Source organism: Myxocyprinus asiaticus, chromosome 38, assembly GCF_019703515.2.
Source record: "Myxocyprinus asiaticus isolate MX2 ecotype Aquarium Trade chromosome 38, UBuf_Myxa_2, whole genome shotgun sequence".
Lineage (NCBI taxonomy): Eukaryota > Metazoa > Chordata > Actinopteri > Cypriniformes > Catostomidae > Myxocyprinus > Myxocyprinus asiaticus.
In genome coordinates, this window is record NC_059381.1 from 31425474 (window position 1) to 31447246 (window position 21773).

Consider the following 21773-nt stretch of genomic DNA (forward strand, 5'->3'; position numbering starts at 1 on the left):
CAGCAGAAGTCTGTCGTGAAAAGGCTCATTTTGTGACAGAACGCAACATTTTTTGCGAGAGAACAGAAAATTTGCAAGAAAATGCAAAAGTATTACGAGAGAATACAAACATTTTGTGAGAGAACTCAAATTTTGCTTGAGAGGTTGCAAGGTTTTGTGAGAGAACACAAGTTTCTTGGGAAAACGCACAATTATTTGCAACAGAACACAAAAGTTTTGCAAGTGAACACAAATGTTTCTCGAGAGGATGCAAATATTTTCTGAGAGAACGCAAAGTTTCTTGGGAAAATGCAAAATTATTTGCAAGAGGATGCATACGTTTTGCAAGAGAACACAAAAGTTTTGCAAGTGAACGCAAATTTTTCTTGAGAGAATGCAAAACTATTTCCTGTAGGGTTGCTGTAGCTCAACTGGTAGCGCATGGTGCTAGCAACACCAAGATCATGGGTTTGATTCCCAGGGAACTCAAAAAGTGACTAAATGTATAACCTGAATGCACTGTAAGTCACTTTGGATAAAAACAAATGTAAAATTTGTATTTTAGAAAATAAATTCCCTCGCTGTCCTCTAGGGGATCCTTACTTTTAAACCTCTTTCACCTTTTTATTTTAGTTAAAAAAGTCAGATATTTACCACAATTCATTTTGGAAGATAGAAAACTTCTCAATGTTAACTTGCTATGGCTGTTGTAGGCAAATATCTTACTGTCTCTCTATTTATTATTTACTGCATCCAAAGCAGACACAATTAGCAATACCCATGTTTAAGTAGGCCAGCAACAAACTTGTTTAGGAAATTAGGCTGTATTAAGCCCGGGGAAACCACCTTAATAGAGTCTTTGTTTTTGAGCTTTTTGTACTTGACGTTTTGGAAAATTAGAGCAGCATATGAGGGATGGGAACATCTGGAGCAGTATTAGCTTAACTTCCATGTCACTACTGTATCTCTGATATCTGGGGGTTGAATAACAGTTTTAATTATCCCAATCTCAAAATGCTCTGAAGTATCACAATTACCAACATTGCGTTCTATATAAGCCTTCTGTTATAGCCCATGTACATTATCTCACCTTGTCTAAAACCCAGATGATAGTGGAGCTTAGCACTGCCACACTCTCCCTTGAGTCTGAATACTGCAGTAGGATGATGCAATGAGATGCTTTTTAGAAGCTTCACGTCTCAGATGCAGTGACCTGAGCCCTGGCTATGGGCATCGGCTGGCTGAGGGAGCTTTTCATTATTGATGAGGCCACAGTCAGAGCTTATCTGCTTGGGAGGAGGATGGTGCAGCACAGGCTGACTCAGCAGACTGATCGGCTGCGTCAGCGTTTCATGGGGTTGAGTTATATCAGTTTAGAGGCCAAACCCTATAGTTGTAACTATTGTGTTCTGACACACAGACATATAAGATGTATGTTGCTATGATTTAAATACTTTCACATTAAAGGAAGATTCTGTCATCATTTACTCACCCTCATTTCTTTTGAAACCTTTATTTATGACACTTTCGGCTCACATGTCTATTCACGTGCTCTTCAGCACGTGTACCCCAGTCCTTTGCATTGCAAGTGCAACTCTGTATGAGTTGAGCTACCTGACGCAATTCAATCTCACTTGAACAAGCTTGTAAATGTAGTTGGTTGTTTAATGCAAAAATTTAAATGTAATGCCATACAAGTCATGGGCTGGAGATTTTTTTTTTTTAGATGTCATAAGATAGCATTGTGTAAGGATCAGGGCGAAAAGTAAGTGTTTATGAACTGATAATCTGCCGTTTTACTCGTGATTTGTGTGAAAGGGAATAAAAGTTGTTGTTGGTATAGTAACGTGATTCTATGACACCAGGTTGGGGGGGGGGTTGGAGGAACTATCCCTTTAAATTGGAACTTCATTGTAATCACATGACCATGTATAAATGCAATCAATGCACACATTCTATCTCTTACTCGTATACACGCACACACATACGCATATAGTGAGCGTCTATAATTTATTCCTCTCAGGACCCAGAGGAATGAAATCACAAATGCCTCTGTGACGTGTGTACTCGCCTAGCCACATTCCTTCCCACAAGCAGGGCTGATGTGCTGCTCACTGCTTCAGCCTCTTCAGCTTAATTAGGATTTCATCCCTCAGGGACCCCAAGAAGAACAAATGGACAGGGAACAATGTGCATAAGCTTTGGCCCACTGTGGAGAATGCCATACCATGCTAATAAATCATGTAGCTTTAGCACTTAGCTAAGCTTTTATGGAATGCGATCAAGACTCAAATAAAAACGATGATACATTTGTGCAGACCACCAAAATGTATACATATACATAGATTAGCACATTAGCAGCTGTTCCTACGGACCGTGATAAGTCTATGCATCCGCCATAAAGTGATTTGACAGATGTAAAGTGATTTGACAGTACAATCATAAAAGCAGTGGGACTAGTTATAATAAATGCAATGGGATGGACAGGTCATAACCATAAATGAATCTAGCTCCAAAAACATCCATAATATATGTTTACTCAAATCATATATTTGTTATTAAATCATATAGAACCAATTATACACACATTAAATTATATATATATACAGTATTATAAGCCATAATATGGGCTATTCAACTTCATTATTAATTCAACTGAGACTGAGAGTGTGCAATTCATATAATTTACATGTACATCTACAGTATATTACCATAACATGCCTTTATGAAAACTGAGAGTTCATGGCAAATTTGCAGCAAATTTGCCACTGATATTTTTCACATGAAAATGAGCTTTGCGGCAAACTTGCGACAAATTGTCCATTGTTGCCAAAGGTTTGCTGGAAGTTCACCACTACCGGCGAAGAGCTGCAAACTTCTGGTGAACATTTGCGGTGAATCTAAAGCTAATTTGCATGTGAAAATAACAAGCGGCAAATTTGCTGCAAATTTGCGGCTAGTTTAATTTTTTTTTGTTGTAAGGGATGAGGTTGTATTTACACAGCTATTAAATAATGACATTGCAGTATTCATAGTTTACATTCTTTTGATTTCTGATAAGTACAACCCTACAGTAGATATAAAAATGCTTTCAGAGTTTTACAATTGTTAATAGTATAAATAAATCCTACATGCATAAATTCATGTTACTTATCTACTAAAACAGCATTTTTTTTTCTGGCAAACTCCAAATAAAGTTCTCTACAAATTATTATACCATGGCAAACATATTGAGAATTAGCACGCAGGCAGTCAATTTATTTAACTGTTTCCACACTAAAGCAGTTTATACAGCACTCTGAGGCATCTTACATGCTAACAGGTCTCTTTGTTGACCATTCCAAAATGGCAGCGTGGTTGATATATCTTGACCAGCAAATGCGGTTTCTACATATGTATATCTATGCAAACCACTATGCGTTTTTGTGCAATGAATTACTGGCTGCAGAGAGCATGAAACCATGGAAATTCTAAAGACATTTAGAAATTAAAATGGTAAATTTTCCTATTCAGCCTGTGTCATATTAAAGGAATATTCCGGGTTCAATACGAAATTGTTTTTGTGGTAATCAATATTATGCCACAAATGCTGTCGACTGAGCTTAACTTGTATTGAACCTGGAATATTCCTTTAATAATTATGCATATTGTTGGGCCTATGCAGTTCATGGTAACATCGATCAGTTTAAATGTATTTATGATTTTTAGGACATTTTTGTTTAATTTTGTACCATAAACAATTTTGGTACTGTATTGGGTCATCATTTGATGTCCAATGTAAAATCTGGGACCTGAAACAAAACCAGTTGAAAACCACTGTACTAAACTACACCTAGGTGTGGATGTCTGTGTAAACTGTTTGAATAAGTGCATGGGAAACACTGTGCAGCCATTTTGGCTTAACCTTCCTGTTAGGTTTTATACAGTTGCTTGCTGCTGTGACTGAGAACACGATCCCACTTGCATGTTCAACTTACACAGCTTTGTTTAGGTATGTGTACACTAGCTAAATATTTCATGGCACACAAAATAAGTGCTATTACACAACACAATGCATCTTCATTGCGTGGAACGTATTGTTATAATTATGCCTTCAGTAGGGGTGATTAATTTTTAATGCATTCAATGTTTTATTCATAGTTGCACTGGCTCTGTGGCAAATGAAACTAGAGATAAAACCAGGGTCGCGCCTGCAGTGGCTGAATCTTTACAGGGAGATGCAAGTGCACATCTGCTTTTTCAAATGCACCAACCTCATTCAAATAGCCTCAATACATGTAAATGCACTTGACTGCCTGAGTAATTTTTGCATGGAGGTTATTTGAGCTGTGCTGGAAAGGTGTGCTCCCATTCAAGCCAGTCTGACTGGTTTTGTCTCTTCCTTTAAATCCACTTACCAACATTGCAGCATATTTATTCCACAGAGAAGCGTAAATAGCAAATAGACACCCTGCTTCTCCTTCAGCTGTCACATTGACTGGCTGAACATCCGAGATTGTGTTGGCAGACAGTGTGCAGGAGAGGAAATTGGAGATGTAGGGGTTATGGAAGGTGTACAATGACAGTGTTAATTGTTCATTTCACTGTGGTCGCTATTAAACTTAGCTAATTAAAGGAATATTGCGGGTTTAATACAAGTTAGCCTCAGTCAACTGCATTTGTGGTATTTTGACTTGTTCCTTCCTTTTCTTTAAAAAAAGCAAAAATCTGGGTTACAGTGAAGCACTTACAATGGAAGTGAATGGGGCCAATTCTTAAACGCATAGCCACAAGACATAAACAATTTGCGTGTTAACGTGATTTCAGAGTGATAAAATCACTTACTAAGCTTTTCTGTGCAAAGTTATATCCAATTTTACAACTTAGTTGCAATGACGACACAATGGCATAAACCCTAAAACGACCGTAAAAGCGATGATTTAAACAGCTTTACAGATCAAATAATGAATACAATAATATAAGTGCTTTTATAATATTATAAGCTTCACATTTCTGTCTTTAAACCCTCCAAAAATTGGCCCCCTTCACTTCCGTTGTACATTCCTCACTGTAACCTAGATTTTTGCTTTTATTTAAAATAAAGGAGCAACAAGTCTAAAATAATTTTTTGTCTAAATCAACATTATGCCACACATGCTGTCGATTGAGCTTAACTTGTATTGAACCTGGAATATGTCAGATTTGTTGTTTAACTGAGCTAAAGATTTCACAATCGTATACAGGTTTGTTAGCAAGGAGACTATTTTGTTAGTTACTGACAATAATCATCTTCATTATCCCTTACCTGTTTGCTCAATATTTATAACATTTTCTAGATAGAAGCTACTCAAACAAGTAAGCTTTTTGAAAAATGAAATGTATATGGTTTTATTTGTTTTACAACACTAAATCTTACACCTGTTGACTTTCATCTAAAATCTCACCGTTAGAGGCTCATCTCTGCATGTTGGATTCACATTCACTGTTGTAGACCTAAATACTATGAGATGTCCCAGACAAAATGACACCATGATGATGGTGGAAAACAGCAGCCGTGGTAGCAGCAGCAGGACTTAATGAGATCTCTATCTGAGGGCACAGCTGTCGTATTCAGAGACACACTCCTCTCTGCTCTCTGACCTATTGGTTTGCAGGAACACTGGTAATGAGATTGAACCGGGTCGCTTAAAACAGGCAAAAGGGGGGCAAACAGGTGAAATCACAACTTAGAGAAGCTAACCCCTGCAGATTCCAATTCCTTCCAGAGTCTCAGGAAAAGACACAAATACGCACATGTCGCATAATTCAGTCGCCAGGGGACAGGAGGAATTTTAGGAAAATTGCATAGGGGGCATTTACAGTTAAACATGTTGCATTGGGCGGGCCTGGGTAGCTCAGTGAGTAAAGCTGCTGACTACCACCCCTGGAGTTCGTGAGTTTGAATCCCAAGGCATGCTGAGTGACTCCAGCCAGGTCTCCTAAGCAACCAAATTGGCCCGGTTGCTAGGAAGGGTAGAGTCACATGGGGTAACCTCCTCGTGGTTGCTATAATGTGGTTCACACTCGGTGGGGCACTTGGAGAGTTGTGTGTGGATGCCGCGGAGAATAGCATGGGCCTCCACATGCGCTATGTCTCCATGTTAACGTGCTCAACAAGCCATGTGATAAGATGCGCAGATTGATGGTCTCAGACACGGAGGCAACTGAGATTCGTCCTCTGCCACCCAGATTGAGGCGAGTCACTACACCACCATGAGGACCTAGAGTGCATTGGGAATTGGGCATTCCAAATTGGGGAGAAAAAGGGGAGAAAATCCACAACAAAACAAACAAACAAACAAAAAAAAAAAACATTGCATTTTATGCTGCATAAATGTCTCTTGAAGACCTCCACTTTTATTTGGCTACACCAAATGTGCACTCAGTAATTCTTTCTTCATTAAAAAAGTTTAACTCCTAAAGACATGAATTGTAATTTTGCAATATATGTAGGAAATCATGAGCACACATTAAAATGAAGACTCCAGTCATATCAGTAACCTTATAAAAGCTGTTTTATTCTACATGGAGAGGGTCCACACATGGGGGCTGCCATGTTAGAATCACATGACCAACCGCAAACTACTTGCTTAATCTCAGTAACTGCCTTGATATTGGACATTTTCACTCTATTATTAAATTAATCAAGGCTGACTGTGTATAGTGAATTTCTACAATGTCATCTGTAACTGAAAACTATTGATTTTAAATGATGCTGCATCCAAGTTGCTAGGTGTCACTGTAGGTCCAAGATGACACAAACACAAAAGTTACTGAGTGCACCTTTAAGGCCACGTCCACACTAATCCATTTTCGTTTGAAAATGCATTAATTTCGCTACATTTTGGCCTTCCGTCCACACTGCGTTTTTGTGCAGCAAAAACTGAGCTTTTCAAAAACACTCTCCCAAGTGGATACATTTAAAAACACCATCTTTACGTGGTAGTGTGGACAGGGCAAATGGAGATATCTGAAAACAATGACATATTTGTTGACATGGGATGCAGTCATGTGATCCATTTAACCCGAAACAAGCAAGATGGCGGCCCATGTTGTGGCGGTGTTGTTGTGCCTTCTATCTACTTTGATAGTGTTGTTAAAAATAAATGTTATTTTGTACAATCTTCACATTGCAAGATGATGGAAAGTTTATACTGAATTGCTATTCGTGGTAACATGAGAACAACTGCATTTCAGACCATACATGGAAATAACGCAGGGCCACGCTTCTTAGGTTTCTTGCATGTTCAGTTAATGAATTTAAGTGTTTTCGTATGTTTCAGTGTGGACGAGCAACTTTTGGAGAACGTTTGCAAACAGCAGTGTGGACGGAGAGCGTTTCGAAAACTAAAACGCCGTTTTCAAATTTATCCGGATTAATGTGGACGTAGCCCAAGACATTAGATATTTAGACTTTAAAAGCTCTAAACAAGTAGTTTTGAAAGCAGAGCAGAAATATACACTTTCCTTCTAAAGTTTAAGAATTTCTGGAGAGATTTGTTTCAATTTGTTTCTTTTTTTAGCAACTGAAAAAAGACACTTTATTGTGATGTACATACTTTATTAGGTAGCACAACCATTTTTTATTGTTTTAACAAGAAATTATTCTAATGTGCTAATTTGTAACTCAGGAAACATTCATTTTTAAGTCATTATTTTCTTAGTAATGACTAATATAAATGGGGCTTTGACATCACGTTTAAAATTGTATTTAATAATATATAAAGAAATATACAACAGTCATTTTAAACAATAATACTAATTTGCAGAATTACTAATATTAAGGTATTGTTTTATACAGAGAGAGCAAATCAGTTAACATTTAAACTAAATAAACTTAAAGTACTTTTTATTCTGTTTCATATGCTTACTAAATAATTGAAAAGTAAGCATAAACATTTCAAAATAATGATTAGCTTTAATAATGACCTTACTGGGAGGAGATTTATGGGGTAAAGGCGGAGCCTCATTATTTAAATGACCTTAAAGAGCAGACGCATATCCAAATTAGGAAAAAAGAGGGCGGGAATAACATGCGCGCTGACCAATTGAACGACGGTATCTCCACCAGCGTGGGCGGAACAAACGGCTTGTCTGAGTTAATGGGCGGGGTTTGGTCAAATGGAGGCGGGGCTTTAGCCGGAAGTGTGTGTGGACTGCTCTCCTTGTCATTTGGCTTCAGTAGATTGTGCCGTGTAGAAGAGAAGGACAGCAGCGGTAGCAGCAGTGCGCTGGTGAAAAAAGAGACAGAGAAACGAAAATCTAACAATGAAAACGACGAGTGAACGCATTGCAGTTCACCAGTAACGAAACTAGTCTTTTAATAGTAAAGTCAATGACGTAAAACCGTTGAAACGAGTGATTTAAAGGTTAGCAGCTGGCTAAAGCGAGATAGGGCTGTGTCATTGAGAAGGCAGGACACGTCAAGACGAGGAAGGGAAAAAAATAGACACTCCTGTCGGATTAAATAGCCCCTGTTTAAGATATCACATCATTAGTTTATTTCAGACTCTGCGTTAGTTTTTCGCTGTGATAATAACTGGAACGAGTGTCTGTGCTCAGTCATCGCTTGGATCAGCCCATAAGGTGAAAACTGATGTTTGTTTATTGATTTTGATGGACGTAGTTATGATATATAATTTATATTAAACGTATGTTGTGGTTTTATGTATATTAGTTCGTGATTTTTCGATAATTGTTGCGCGAGATCAGAAGACGTCATAATTTTTTGGCACGAGACACAGAGAACGTTCGTTGAAAAAGGAAGAATATTCTGAGGATTGTAATGCATATATCTTGTTTATTCGGTACCAAAGCGATATTTTATCGTGTACGGTTCCTGACCCTATTATTTATGTGTCAGATTAACGAGATCGAGTCGGCCTTTCGCATGATATGAGCAGTTCCTGGTGAATAAGCCGGTAGCCTGTTAGCTGCTAGCTGAAGAGACCGTCACGAGTCTATAATTAGATCCTGAGAGAGACCTTTATAACTTATGGGATCTTTAATAACCAATCTATTTTAATACTTGAAAACCTGAACATGCTGTATACGAAATTCCCTGGCCATGTTGGTGTCGTATTTCTGTTTAGTCAGTATTTTTGACGTCTGGTGGCGTAGTGCCACATAGTTTGTCAAGAAAGGGTGTCCTCAGTGTTTCTAGTATGTCAACTATTCTGTTTCAGCTTCTGCTTTGTGCAGCTGCGTCATGGTGTATTTTTGAGTTTAACCATGGATCTTTGTTCTTTTCCAGGACATTGGAAGCAAGAATAACTGTGTTGGAGCCAGGTTGAACTGGAGAACATAAATGGGGGATTACGGGTTTGGAGTCTTGGTGCAAAACAACACTGGCAACAAGTCTGCTTTCCCAGTAAGAATTCACCCACACCTGCAACCGCCGCACCACCACCAGAATGCGACCGCAAGCCCCGCCGCTTTCATAAGCAGCACCCCGGCTGGGAATGGCAGTAGCAGTGGCTCAACCTGGCTGTTCCCGGCAGCCACCGCTCACAGCAACATACAAGATGAAATCCTGGGCTCGGAGAAGCCCAAAACCCAGCAACAAGAGCTGCAAGAGACCCCAGAGAAGCAGCAGCTCTCCCCTGGCCACCAGGAGAGTGGTATCATCTCTGAGCTGGAAAAGGCTCGATCTGAAGAGAGTAAAGTTGAGAGCGGATCGTCCGAGGGGACCAACGGCAAGGAGAAGCTGCGTTTAGAGTCCCCCGTAATGACACCCTTTGACTATCAAGAACCCTCGGGGCTGGGCACGGCCGCTCAGTCCAACACCTCCTCTTCCCTGACCAGCTTCAACAACTGGTCGGCTGCTATTCCCCCCACCCCCTCCACCATCATCAACGAGGACATGGGCTTCTTCAACCCGGCAGCCTCGGCTAATAATGGCCCTCTTCTGTTCCAGAATTTCTCCCACCATACCAGCCCAGGCTTCGGAGGCAACTTTTCCTCTCAGATTGGTCCAATCTCGCAGCACCCCCCCCCTCACCCCCACTTCCAGCATCCTCACAGCCAGCACCAGCAGCATCGTCGATCCCCGGCCAGCCCCCACCCGCCGCCGTTCCCCCACCGCAGCGCCCCCTTTGGCCAGCTGCCGCATCTCTCCAACAACATGAGCAAACCTCCCTCACCCTGGGGCAGCTACCAGAGTCCCTCGCCCTCACCCTCTTCCACCTCCTGGAGCCCAGGTGGGGGTTATGGCGGTTGGGGTGGCTCCCAGGGCCGTGAGTACCGCAGAGGCCTGAATGGTGGCATGGCACCTCTGAACTCCATCTCCCCGCTCAAGAAGACCTTCCCCAACAACCACATTCCCCAGCAGAAGTACTCCCGTGCCAGCCCTGGCTTTAACCCCAAGTCATGGATGGATGAGAGCAGAAGCGAGAACGTATTCCCTTTTCAGGTGCGTATACAATGTTGACATAATGATCTGCCTAATAATTGAAATAGTCAGGCCCATATGCAAAATATATGTCATTCATAAAAGTTCTATGCATTCCCCACCCCTTGCATAATTGGCTAATTTCATGATGCTTTCAGCTACTATTCAAGCTCTATTTGACACATTTTACTACTGCAGAATTCCCCTTAAAATCTGCGCTCAAAATGTAAAAAAAAAAAAGGTCTGCAGATTCCATTTGGGCCTTGTAATAGTAACTACTTATTGACAATATACACTGCCTGGCCAAAAAAAAAGTTGCATACTCTAATATTTCATTGGACTGCCTTTAGCTTTGATTACAGCACGCATTTGTTGTGGCATTGTTTCGACAACCTTTAAACGTCACAACATTTTTTTCCATCCAGAGTTGCATTCATTTTTGGCCGAGATCTTGTATTGATAATGGGAGAGTCGAACCACTCTGTAAAGTCTTTTCCAGCACATCCCAAAGACTTCCAATGGGGTTAAGGTCAGGAATCTGTGGTGGCCAATTCATTTGTGAAAATAATTCCTCATGCTCTCTGAACCACTCTTTCACAATTTGAGCCTGATGAAACGTGCCATTGTTGTCCTGGAATATGCCTGTGTCTTTAGGAAAGAAAAAAATCCATTGATGGGATAACCTGGTCATTCAGTTCATTCAGGTAGTCAGCTGACTTCATTTTATTGCCGCATAACGTTGCTGAGCCTGGACCTGACCAATTGAAGCAACCCCAGATCATAACACTGCCTCCAGAGGCTTGTACAGTGGGCACTATGCATGACGGGTGCATCGCTTCATGCACTTCCCTTCTTCCCCTGACGCACCCGTCGCTTTGGAATAGTGTAAATCTGGACTCATCAGACCACATGACCGTTTTCCATTGCTCTACGGTCCAATCTTTATGCTCTCTAACAAATTGAAGTCGTTTTTTTCCGATTAGCCTCACTAACAATGGCTTTCTTGTGGCCACATAGCTGTTTAGTCCTAATCCTGTAAGTTCTCGTCACATTGTGTGTGTGGAAATGCTCTTACTTTCACTATTAAACATAGCTGTGAGTTCTACTGTAGATTTTTTACGATGTGACTTCAAGCATTTTAGTGATCCCCGATCACGATCATTCTAGATTTTTTTCCGACCACATTTGTTCTGAGAAGCTGACGGTTCACCACTATCCTTCAGGTTTTAATAATGTCTTGGACAGTTCTTATCCCAATTCCAGTGATTTCAGCAATCTCCTTAGTTGTTTTTTTTTGCTTGATGCAGGCCCTTGTGACACACAGTAACATCTTTTCCATGACTACGGGATACGTCTTCCGACATGGTTGTTTAAGAAATTAGAAGCTATATACTGCATCAGTTAGGGTTAAAAGAATGTTTGCCAGCTGAAACATATTAATCACTGCAATAATGATCCAATCATAGGCTCTTAAGGATCTGCTTATTTAAATCCAAATGGCGACTTTTGTTTTGGCCAGGCAGTGTATCAGCCGTTTTGAGATTATGCATATAACTGTGCGCACTTGGCCGATCAACTGAACGTGTAACGCTCAAGTAAAAAGTTTCAGCTTTTTTCTAAGAATATTCTGGGTTCAATGCAAGTTAAGCTCAGTTGACAGCATCATTAAAATGCTGGGTTACAGTGAGGCACTTACAATGGAAGTGAATGCGGCCAATTCGTAATCGTTAAAATACTCCCTTTTTTTAAAGTATAGCCATAAGGCTTGAAAATTATGTTTTAACATGATTTTAGTGTAATAAAATCGCTTGATAGCTTTTTCTGTGAAAAGTAAAATTTTACAATAGCGTAATCCAGGTACGACAATTTACGAACTCTACAGCTCAAATAAAACAATGTTTTACAGAAGAATTAATTTAATAATGTTGTGTTTTTATAAAAGTATTAGCTTCACATTTCTGCCTTTTTAAACCATTAAAAAATGGTCCCCATTCATTTCCATTGTAAGTGTCTCGCTGTAACCTTGAATAATGCATTTTCTGGTTTAGATTATTTATTCTTCAAATTTGAGTAAACTATTGTAAAAAAAAAAAAGGCCTAAGTGTTCATTTAATTTAAGCACTGTTGTGTAAGTCTAATTTGCTATCACTGTTATTTTTATGTGTATTTTGGCATGATATCAGCCATTGGCCAACTTTGTCTAGATATTGTTATCAGCATCAGCCATTAAAAAACCCACTTTGGTCGAATGTGGGGAGTTTTGTTTTACCACTTAAAGTAACTCCACCATAATGTATGTTGTTTTTTTGTGCACCATTGCACAGCTCAAATTTGCCTGTTACTGCTGTCTCATGGCATATTGCGACAAATTCTGCATGACTTGGGCCTAGTGCAACATGTGCCAGAGGCGTTGATGACTAACTTTGCCCTGCCTGGTTTGTTTACCAAACAGCTCTGTGAGATTTTAGTAGCTGACATCAGCTCAAAAAATGAAGTACTGCCAGGCATTACACCGTCTTGGATGGTTTTATGCTAATCTTCCAAAGCAAATAATTAGAATGTTGACATGTAGCTTTTGACCTCTTTTAGCATTTGATTACATTTACATAAGCCATTGTATTATAGTAGCACAGATTATAAAATTTGGGCCAAACTGTTTTATTCAGTGTATATATAGGGCCTTGTGTCAGACTTCAGTAGTGGAGCTAGTTGGATTAACGGAATCTCATGGTTTGTAAAGGTGATAACAACATTAATGTCACGACCAATCCGGATCAATTCATTTCTGCTACAGCAGTAATACTAGGCTAGGGATGGGCATTTTAGTCATTTTGACTATTCGAGTACTATGACTAATTACTCGTCGAGTACTCGGGGCAATGACATGTACATACGTAACTGTATATATAATAACATGTCTGACAAATGTCTTTGGCTGCTGCATTACGTCTTGTTGTTCCAGTGTATCGTCTATTCATTATTATAAACTGTTATAAAATAATCTGTTACAAAATGTGCAAAAGATTGCATAGTAAAAATATAATGCATCATATTTTGTCATTATGTGAAGATTCGCTGCCCAACTCGAAAGAAAGTGCACAACGCGCATCTGTCTGTTCTTCCTTCAGGAATCGAAGTAATCTAGTAGTAATCTTAGTAAGTGTGCACCAGTTTTTTTAGTGACTGTCTGAACTGTCTATTTTCAAATCGCAGTTGGCTTAACAGGAGACGCCATAACCATCGCTTTTTTAATATGTGTGTTAAGTTGAAGTTCAGTTTTGAAGACGCTGCATTCTGTTCCATTTGTTGAGCTCTGTCTATATGTTTGAAACACTCACCTGCTGTATATGCGCTGCTTCAGCACGTTGAGTCCTCTGCCACATGCCGTGTGTGTGTGTGTGTGCGCGCGTGCCCAAGTGTTCGCTGCTGTGTGCAAAGCCACGATGCTCCATATTGTTGTTGCTGTGTTAATTCATGAAGCGTTCAACTCGGAGAGTTGGAATTTCCACCTTTCAACTGGGGGAAAGTGCAACGGAATGACACATTATGTTGGACTTCTAACTTGGAAACTGGTGCGGAAATCTTAAACTCACATTTCATCTAGATGCAGGTGTGTGTTACATCACGCAAACATTTCGGTGCCCAGGGCAGTGAGGTTCACAGTCAATGACAAAAATATTCACTTATATTAAATAATATCCATTAACGAGTCAAAGTTCTTACATTAAATGATAATAAAACGTGTTTAGCAAACATTTTGCAGAGACAGGTGTTCAAAACACAGTTAATTTCACTCTTTTTTGATTATCGTAATAACTTTGCAGCATCGTATATCAGTTTGGTTGCTATGAAATGTCTCTGATAATCAATGTACCCCTCAAAATCACAACGTAATCAATCTCTAAATTAAAAATAAGCTCCTCCTTTGACACGTGTGTTTAGTTGTCAGGTAATTGTCACTGAATTTCCAGTTAAGTGAAAAGTCACATCATGCATGATCACCATCGGTCATCGTTTTCATGATCGATCATTGCTGCCACATCCGAGTACTCGAGCCCATCCCTATACTAGGCTATGTTTGATATTCAATGCAGTGTTTATAAGCTATGTTAGAACCACTCCTGTTTGTTTAGAGCATGTGTGTCTTCAAGGGAGGGTTGGTTATGATGGTGAAGATATAGGACACAGAAAGCTGGATGCATTGGCAGCATATTAAATAAAGTATTCCTTTCAAGATAAAAGGTTGCATACCTCATTAAAAATTAGGGCTGGGAAATTTAACGCGTTAATTGCTAGGATTAATAGTTGACTTTTTAATGTGTCAAAAAATTAACACAATGCAGCATCTGTTTTTTTTTTTTTTTTCACTTCATACAATTTCTTTAATGTATTTCCCCACATCCTGTGGCTAAAATTAGCATACATAAATTGCCAGAAGTTATACGCTCGACTCAACTGCACATCCTAGCACAGAAACTGATTGTGTGGAGCACGCTTACCATTAAACTCGACGCATGTCCAGCGCATACTGTAATAAACACGGGAGTGGATTTACTGTATGGAGAATGGAGACTTCACCTGCAGGTAGTGAGCCAGGTCACAGGTGTGGGAGAGATATGGGCTGCCGTAATGTATCTCTTCGCATCCCCGAAAATGCTCACTCGCTGTCATCTGAACCAATGTCAAAAACGAAACCGCGCGATAGAGACTTGCACTATGAGCCAGAGAAAATAATAGTTTAGAGATTTTGAACTTCAGCAAATTAAACTTAATCCTTCAATTTGGTTTGTATGTGTAAGTATACTGTCTTATGCCTTGGCAGTGTAGACTTAAATTTATTTGGCCAATAACGCTTGATATGAATTCTATCTGCTAATTTGATCCCATTGTTAAAGTGCACTGGAAAACATCATACGTTTTTGAAACTTTTAATTACAGCATTTCCACTGATTTGTTTTTTGGTGTGTATATATATACTTGTATCAAAGATTTTATACCTGTAAAAATGTGTGTAATTTAACTCTATCTGCAAAAATTTTTTTAACATGTACATATTTAAGTAATTACAATAAATGATACTTGTATGTTGTTTGAGACAAAGTATAAATTTAATTTATTGTATTTTAATGTTTGTTTTTGTAATGTACTGTGCACCATGATTACTCATGATTAATCACAGAAAACTGTGCGCTTAATTAGTTAAAAAAAAATTATAGGTCGACAGCCCTATTAAAAATACTTAAGACCAAGGATGTACAGCTGAGAATGAGGTGAAAGTGGTTTCATTTAGCAGGCCTGTTTAATTTGCATGTGGCCTAGTCCTTGTAACTTGTCTCTCATGGTTTTGTTGTGACAACCTTCATTTCATGCACATTCAGTGACATTGCTGGTGTCCTCCTCTTTCTATTTTTTAGGGGAATCAAATGTTTGTTGGTACCTTTTGGAAATTAATGACCAGCACTTTCTGCTAGCTCTACATTTAGTGTTACATTTAGGGCTGTCACAACTATGAAATTTGGCTGAAGGTTAATTGTCATACAAATAATTGCGATTATAGATTTTGGCATTATCTATACTAGCTTAAAATAACCTTATTTGGACAATAAAAATGTGATTTGAATTTGAAGTGTGCAATAATAGGGGTTATCTCAAATGATCACGATTAATTCAAATAATCGCAACAGGCCTTGTTACAGCAGAGACTATTTAGCCTGAGACTTCTATTAAAATGAACGGTAGAAATTGGAACGCACAACAGTCAAGGGATATAGAAAGGCAGTCCCACCTTACAGGTGAAACAACCAATCACCTTTTGGATACAGACATTGGCTGTCAATCAACTTGAGAACTCGCATGCGCATTAGCTATACAAGCCGGGAAAATTTAGCTTTTTTAGCGTAATCTGAGGTAAAGAAGCAAAATGTATGATTCCAGTTTGTCTGATTTGACAGCTGATTTGAAATATGCTCTTTGGTCATAACCTTGACCAACTCTTTTTTGGATTCCAGTCTTTCCCTTATTCAAGTAGATAGAAGCATGACTAGAAATAGCTTCTCTGGAGCGTTCCAAAGATGGCCGCCAGTTGACTGTCTTGCTAGAAAGACTTTGGTTACAGTGAATAGTTGGGCTGGGCATTGAAACAAAATTCCCAATTTGATTTGATTCATTTGGATATATTTCAGTTAGAATGTCTATTTTGCTTACATATGAAAGAAATTCTATTTGAGCTAATGCTGTTAAAATTATAGAGGGGACCTTCTAACTTTGTACATTATGAAAATATAAATTTTATGTATTTTGTTTCATTATTAGTTTTTCATCCTTTTGGTCACATTTAAGCTTTAAAATAGACATCCAGGTCAATAAATCCATCCATCCATCAATACATATGATGTCTTGAAATTGGACAAATTATATTGCGGATAAATAAATATATAATTACATGTTCATTGTTTACATGTATAATTTGTACTACTTACAAAGTATTTACATTGATATGTAAAGCAAATGCTAAAATGGTACTGTCTCTTGAAGAGTAGCAGCAGTTCAGCAAAAGTCTTGCATAGGCTAGGTGTTTTGGTTGAGCACACATCTTTACCGCATACGTGCGATGTGTGATTAGAATGAGGCAAAATGTTTATTTTTTTGTTGAATAACGGAAATGATATTAAAAGAGACATTTTTCAATGACAAATGGATTGCATGGATTACACTGAGTCAAACCAAACTTTTATTCTCAACACACAGTGAAAGGATCTTGGCGCTCAACTTCTTCGCCACTATACTGCACAATCAATGGCAAGTGAAATCTGAAAATGTACCAGCCAGTGGCTAATAACGGACATTTTTAGTCTTATAGTGCAAGATTTGGTCACATATGCAAGTGATTTACTTGCATTGTAGAGGGTTGTGCATAGATCAATCTTGGGGTTTAAGAATCGATATCGGGATGCTTGATCGCAATTCGTCGAAAAATTAATATTTTTACCCAGTTCTAGTAAACTGTGTCATTTCTATATGCCATCAACTCGCATTTATTTTACCTCCATTTAAATGCCCCACATACTCTCGTTAGATTCCAGGGAACAGGTGCCTTCGAGATCCTCTTATTCAGCCGTTTGGACACAAAGGTCATCGTCTGTTCTGGCAACTTGGGTCAGCCAGAAGTTTTGTTTTAGACGTGTTACGTTCTCTGTGAAAGCAACTAACTAAAGGTATTCGATATTACTCGGAACCTGTGGCTTCCACTGCCGAGAACAGGCCGCTCTTATTCACAGCTATTTGCTCCAGCTGGTTGAATACGTGATGTGATTCCCAGCACTGCATAATGTTGCTGGAAGTTTCCACAGGCTCTGTGTACTCTCAGCCAAGAATATCTGATGTTTGGTGTGAAAGCAAAGGCTGTCTCCGGAGGGGGGAGGAGGACACAAACACACACAAGCACACACTCACACGTTGACAGACTCACACATGAACAGGCACTGGCGAGATGTGTAATTAAGCAGTTGCTCTGAGAGAAAATGAGAAATGGGACATGCAATTAATGACAGCGAAGATGGTTATCATGACGAGGTTAGATGATTTTAGACATTGTTAAAGAAAACAAAAAAACAAATATGGCTGATGGAAAGTGTCATTTAAAATTTTTTTTTTTACCCAAATGGGCTGTTATACGCCCAAGTCTCAATTAGTGATCAAGCTGACATGGAGATATTTTAAAGCTGTTTGTTTTATTGGCAAGTCCAGCTTTTGTTTGGCTATTTTCACAGGCACAGGTGCCCACGGCAAATAGTCATCTGTTGCTCTGCTTTATCGAGGGTTAGCCAAGGATTTGACAGCACAATTTCCCAATATGACACACTTTACATTTTTCTATCTGACGTTTTGTGCTGCATGCAAATCGTTCTCACTTCTTTTTTTAAAATTCACATTTATGCCTTTTACAAACCTTTCTAGCTTCATTCTGTAACATTATACACTCTTTCGTTACCCTCATGTGTATGGTGTGTTTTTAGGGCACTGTGCACTTTACTAGCCAGGTCTTTTGCTTTGTAAATTCCAGCCATCATCTTGGCTCTCTGTAATCTTCTCTTAAGTCTTCTATGATTGCGTGGGCCTCGAGATGAGCTGGCTGCCTCAACATGGGCATCCACCCAGAGCACCATAGTGCATCAAACTGTTTCTGTATCTTTGTTGGTTTTTTGTGGTGTGATGGAGAGAAAAGTAGTTCGTGATAGGGTAAATCTTCCCCCCATGCACTTTCCTAAACACCTCTTTGTCACTCTGCACTTCAAAACTTTGATCAATGAGGTGTTCACATGTAATGTCTAAAGGCTAATTTTGAAATAATTTGATATAACATTAATAACTTTTACGTTATTACATTTTAAATGTTAATAAATGTTACATTTATTTTTAGACAATAATTTTTTAAATTTTTTTTTTCAATCTTTTGTTCGAGATTGCTAAATCCAAAGTTTTTCAATAACTGCGCATTAACTAAAAGGATAGTATTTGGGGTAAAAAGCCCCCTGGTTACAGGGTTAAAAGCCCCCATGTTTTTCTTAAGTGGGGCGAATAGATTTGCTCTGAAGATTGTTAAAAGTGGGCTCACATTGACCATGTTTACATGCACTTAAGAAAACGGTTCTCATGGAGAAATTGGCTTAATGTTGTCATGTTAACGCATGAGCTGCATTCTAACAGGTTTTTGAAGAGTGCGCATGTGCCAAATGGAGAACAAACGTCATGGGATGGAGCCCAACAACAAGTCAACACAGCGGAATAAATTCAACATTTCAAGGAGTACAGTGGCAAAATCACATACACTGTAAACTGTACCCATTTATACACGCCAATGTAAAATATTGACTGTCCCTCATGTTTGTGTTTATGCGCTAATACACTGAGGGAATCCCAGAGTTTTAAGTAAGATGGAAACCCCATTATTGTGGCTCAGATCCGCTGCAGGTTGCAATAGAAAGTTAAGGTTACAAACACAGCAGCAACTCTGGAATATCTGGAAATAAAGCCAAGCAACAGAGACTAAAATAGAAAAGTCTTCCTCATACTATGGGGAAAGCTGCTTACTGACCGAGCCGCATGTATACGAGATTAAAGCGTACACGGCTTAAACAGTGCATGTAAACCGGAATGCTGCTTTCTCGCAATAAGCAGCTTTCTGGTGTGTACGTAAACATAGTAATAGACTGACCCAATCACGTTGAAGATTCATTTGTTTATAGAGTACTTGAGATGTTATGAAATGCTAAATGTGATTGAAATTATAAGGGAATGGTGCACCCTTTTCTGAAGTGGTTATTTTGTGTAAGATTCATCTAATTTCTTACTCAAAAAGCATCTTTCTGTCTCAAAAGTATTTGCACAAGTTTAAATTTTTTTCCAGTAACTATTGCCCCTATACTATGAATATAGTGAACAAGTCGGATAGACCACATTTATGGTGCTTTTTTTTGTCCTTTTTGGAGCATGACAGCCCCCGCCAATGTAGGCTTTCATTGTTCAAGTTGGTCTTTCCCATACATACCTTCTTCAAAATGTCTCCTCATGTGTTCCACACAAGGAAGTCTGGAATGAAATGGTTTGGAATGAAATGATGGTGGATAAATGACACAATTTTCATTTTTGTGTAAATGATCCCTTTAAAACTTTCTGCCTTTCTACACAAATTGTTAAGCTTGTGTTAAAGCTACAGTTGAAGTCAGAAGTTTACATACACTTAGGTTGAAATCATTAAAACTCATTTGTTTAACCACTCCACAGATTTCATATTAGCAAACTATTGTTTTGGCAAGTCGTTTAGAACCTCTACTGACATAATTAATTTTTCCAACAATTGTTTACAGATTGTTTCACTTTTAATTGACTATTTCACAATTCCAGTGGGTCAGAAGTTTAGATTCACTAAGGGTGTGTTCACACTTGTAGTTCGGTTCTCTTGGTCCTCTTGGTCCAGACCAAAAAAAGAAAATGATACATTTAGTCCTGGTTCGCTTAGCATTCACACTGGCATTTTTAACACCGAACCTAAAGATATAAAACAAAAGGCGTCAGGAAAAAGTCAACCTGATTAGACAGCTTTTAAGAGGTATATTTTGTGACTGAACTTTCCAAACATCCAAAACAATGCTGGCTGCTGGGTTTACATTTACATTTATGCATAAAGACGCAACCTGGAGTTAAGTGCCTTGCTCAAGAACACAATGGTGGTGCCTGTGGGGATTGAACCAACAACCTTTTGCTTACCAGTTCAGTGCTTTAGTCCACTACGCCACCACCGAACAAACGAAGAGCTAATAAAATGTGTAAAGGAGTCAAAACAGCGGCAGGAATTTCTCCGTTGCACACACATACGAAGATATGCTGCAAGGATGGCTGATGGCGGTTCCGAGTCCTGTACTGAACTGTAATGGGCAACATAGCTCCTATGATGAGAAGAACCAGGTATGCTTGAGGTCAGTATTAGGCAAATTACTTCCTGTTTTTGGTCCGTTTAGACGTCTTTGGTCCATGTTGCCTTCATATATCAATCAAACCGCACCAGAGTTAGTTTGGAAGCGGACTGAGACCCACTATTCAGGCGGTCTCGGTCCGCTTGTTTGGTGAGCACCAAGGTTCGGATGGCAGCGTTCACACTTGTTCAAATGAACCGCACTAACAGAGCAATCGCACCAGAGTTCGTTTTAATCGAACCAAACCTGCCAAGTGTGAACACATCCTAAGTTAACTGTGCCTTTAAGCAGCTTGGAAAATTCCAGAAAATGATGTCAAGCCTTTAGGCAATTAGCCAGTTAGCTTCTGATAGGCTAATTGGAGTCAACTGGAGGTGTACCTGTGGATGTACAGTACTGTGCAAAAGTCTTAGACACATAAGATATTTCAAAAAAACTGTAAAATAGTTATTTATATCTTCAGCTTTAGTGTGTCATTAGGAAATATAAATTTTAGACTCCCAAACATTCATTTTGCAAATAGAATAGAAGAACAGGAAGCCCTGCAACAGATGGCATGACCCCCACAGATCCCCCCACTGAACATCGAGTCAGTTTGGGAGTTCATGAAAAGACAGAAACAGTTGAGACAGCCTAAACAGATAGAAGAACTGTGGCAAATTCTCCAAGAAGCTTGGAACATCCTATCTGCCAGCAACCAAGAACAACTGTGTCCTGGTTTACCTAGGAGAATTGCTGCTGTTTTGAAGGCAAAGTTGGTCACACCAAATATTAATTTAGCTTTTTTTGTTTACTGGACTTTGAATGACGTTAATTGATAAATGAAAACTATTTATGGCATTAGTTTTGAAGACATCCTTACTATGCCACATGTTTTACTAGTGCCTAAAACTTTTGCACAGTACTGTATTTTA

General features: G+C 39.0%; 1 protein-coding gene across 2 annotated transcripts in view; it reads left to right on the forward strand.

The window, feature by feature from the left end:
• The first annotated feature begins 8187 nt into the window (after window positions 1-8187).
• Window positions 8188-21773, forward strand: part of LOC127428830 (cytoplasmic polyadenylation element-binding protein 4-like) — a 51052-nt gene continuing 37466 nt past the window's right edge. For both annotated transcript variants that reach the window (XM_051677452.1, XM_051677453.1), the window contains exons 1-2: window positions 8188-8583; window positions 9251-10408. In XM_051677452.1, the coding sequence (XP_051533412.1) occupies window positions 9305-10408 (1104 nt within the window). In that variant the 5' untranslated portion in view covers window positions 8188-8583; window positions 9251-9304. The remainder of the gene's footprint in view (window positions 8584-9250; window positions 10409-21773) is intronic.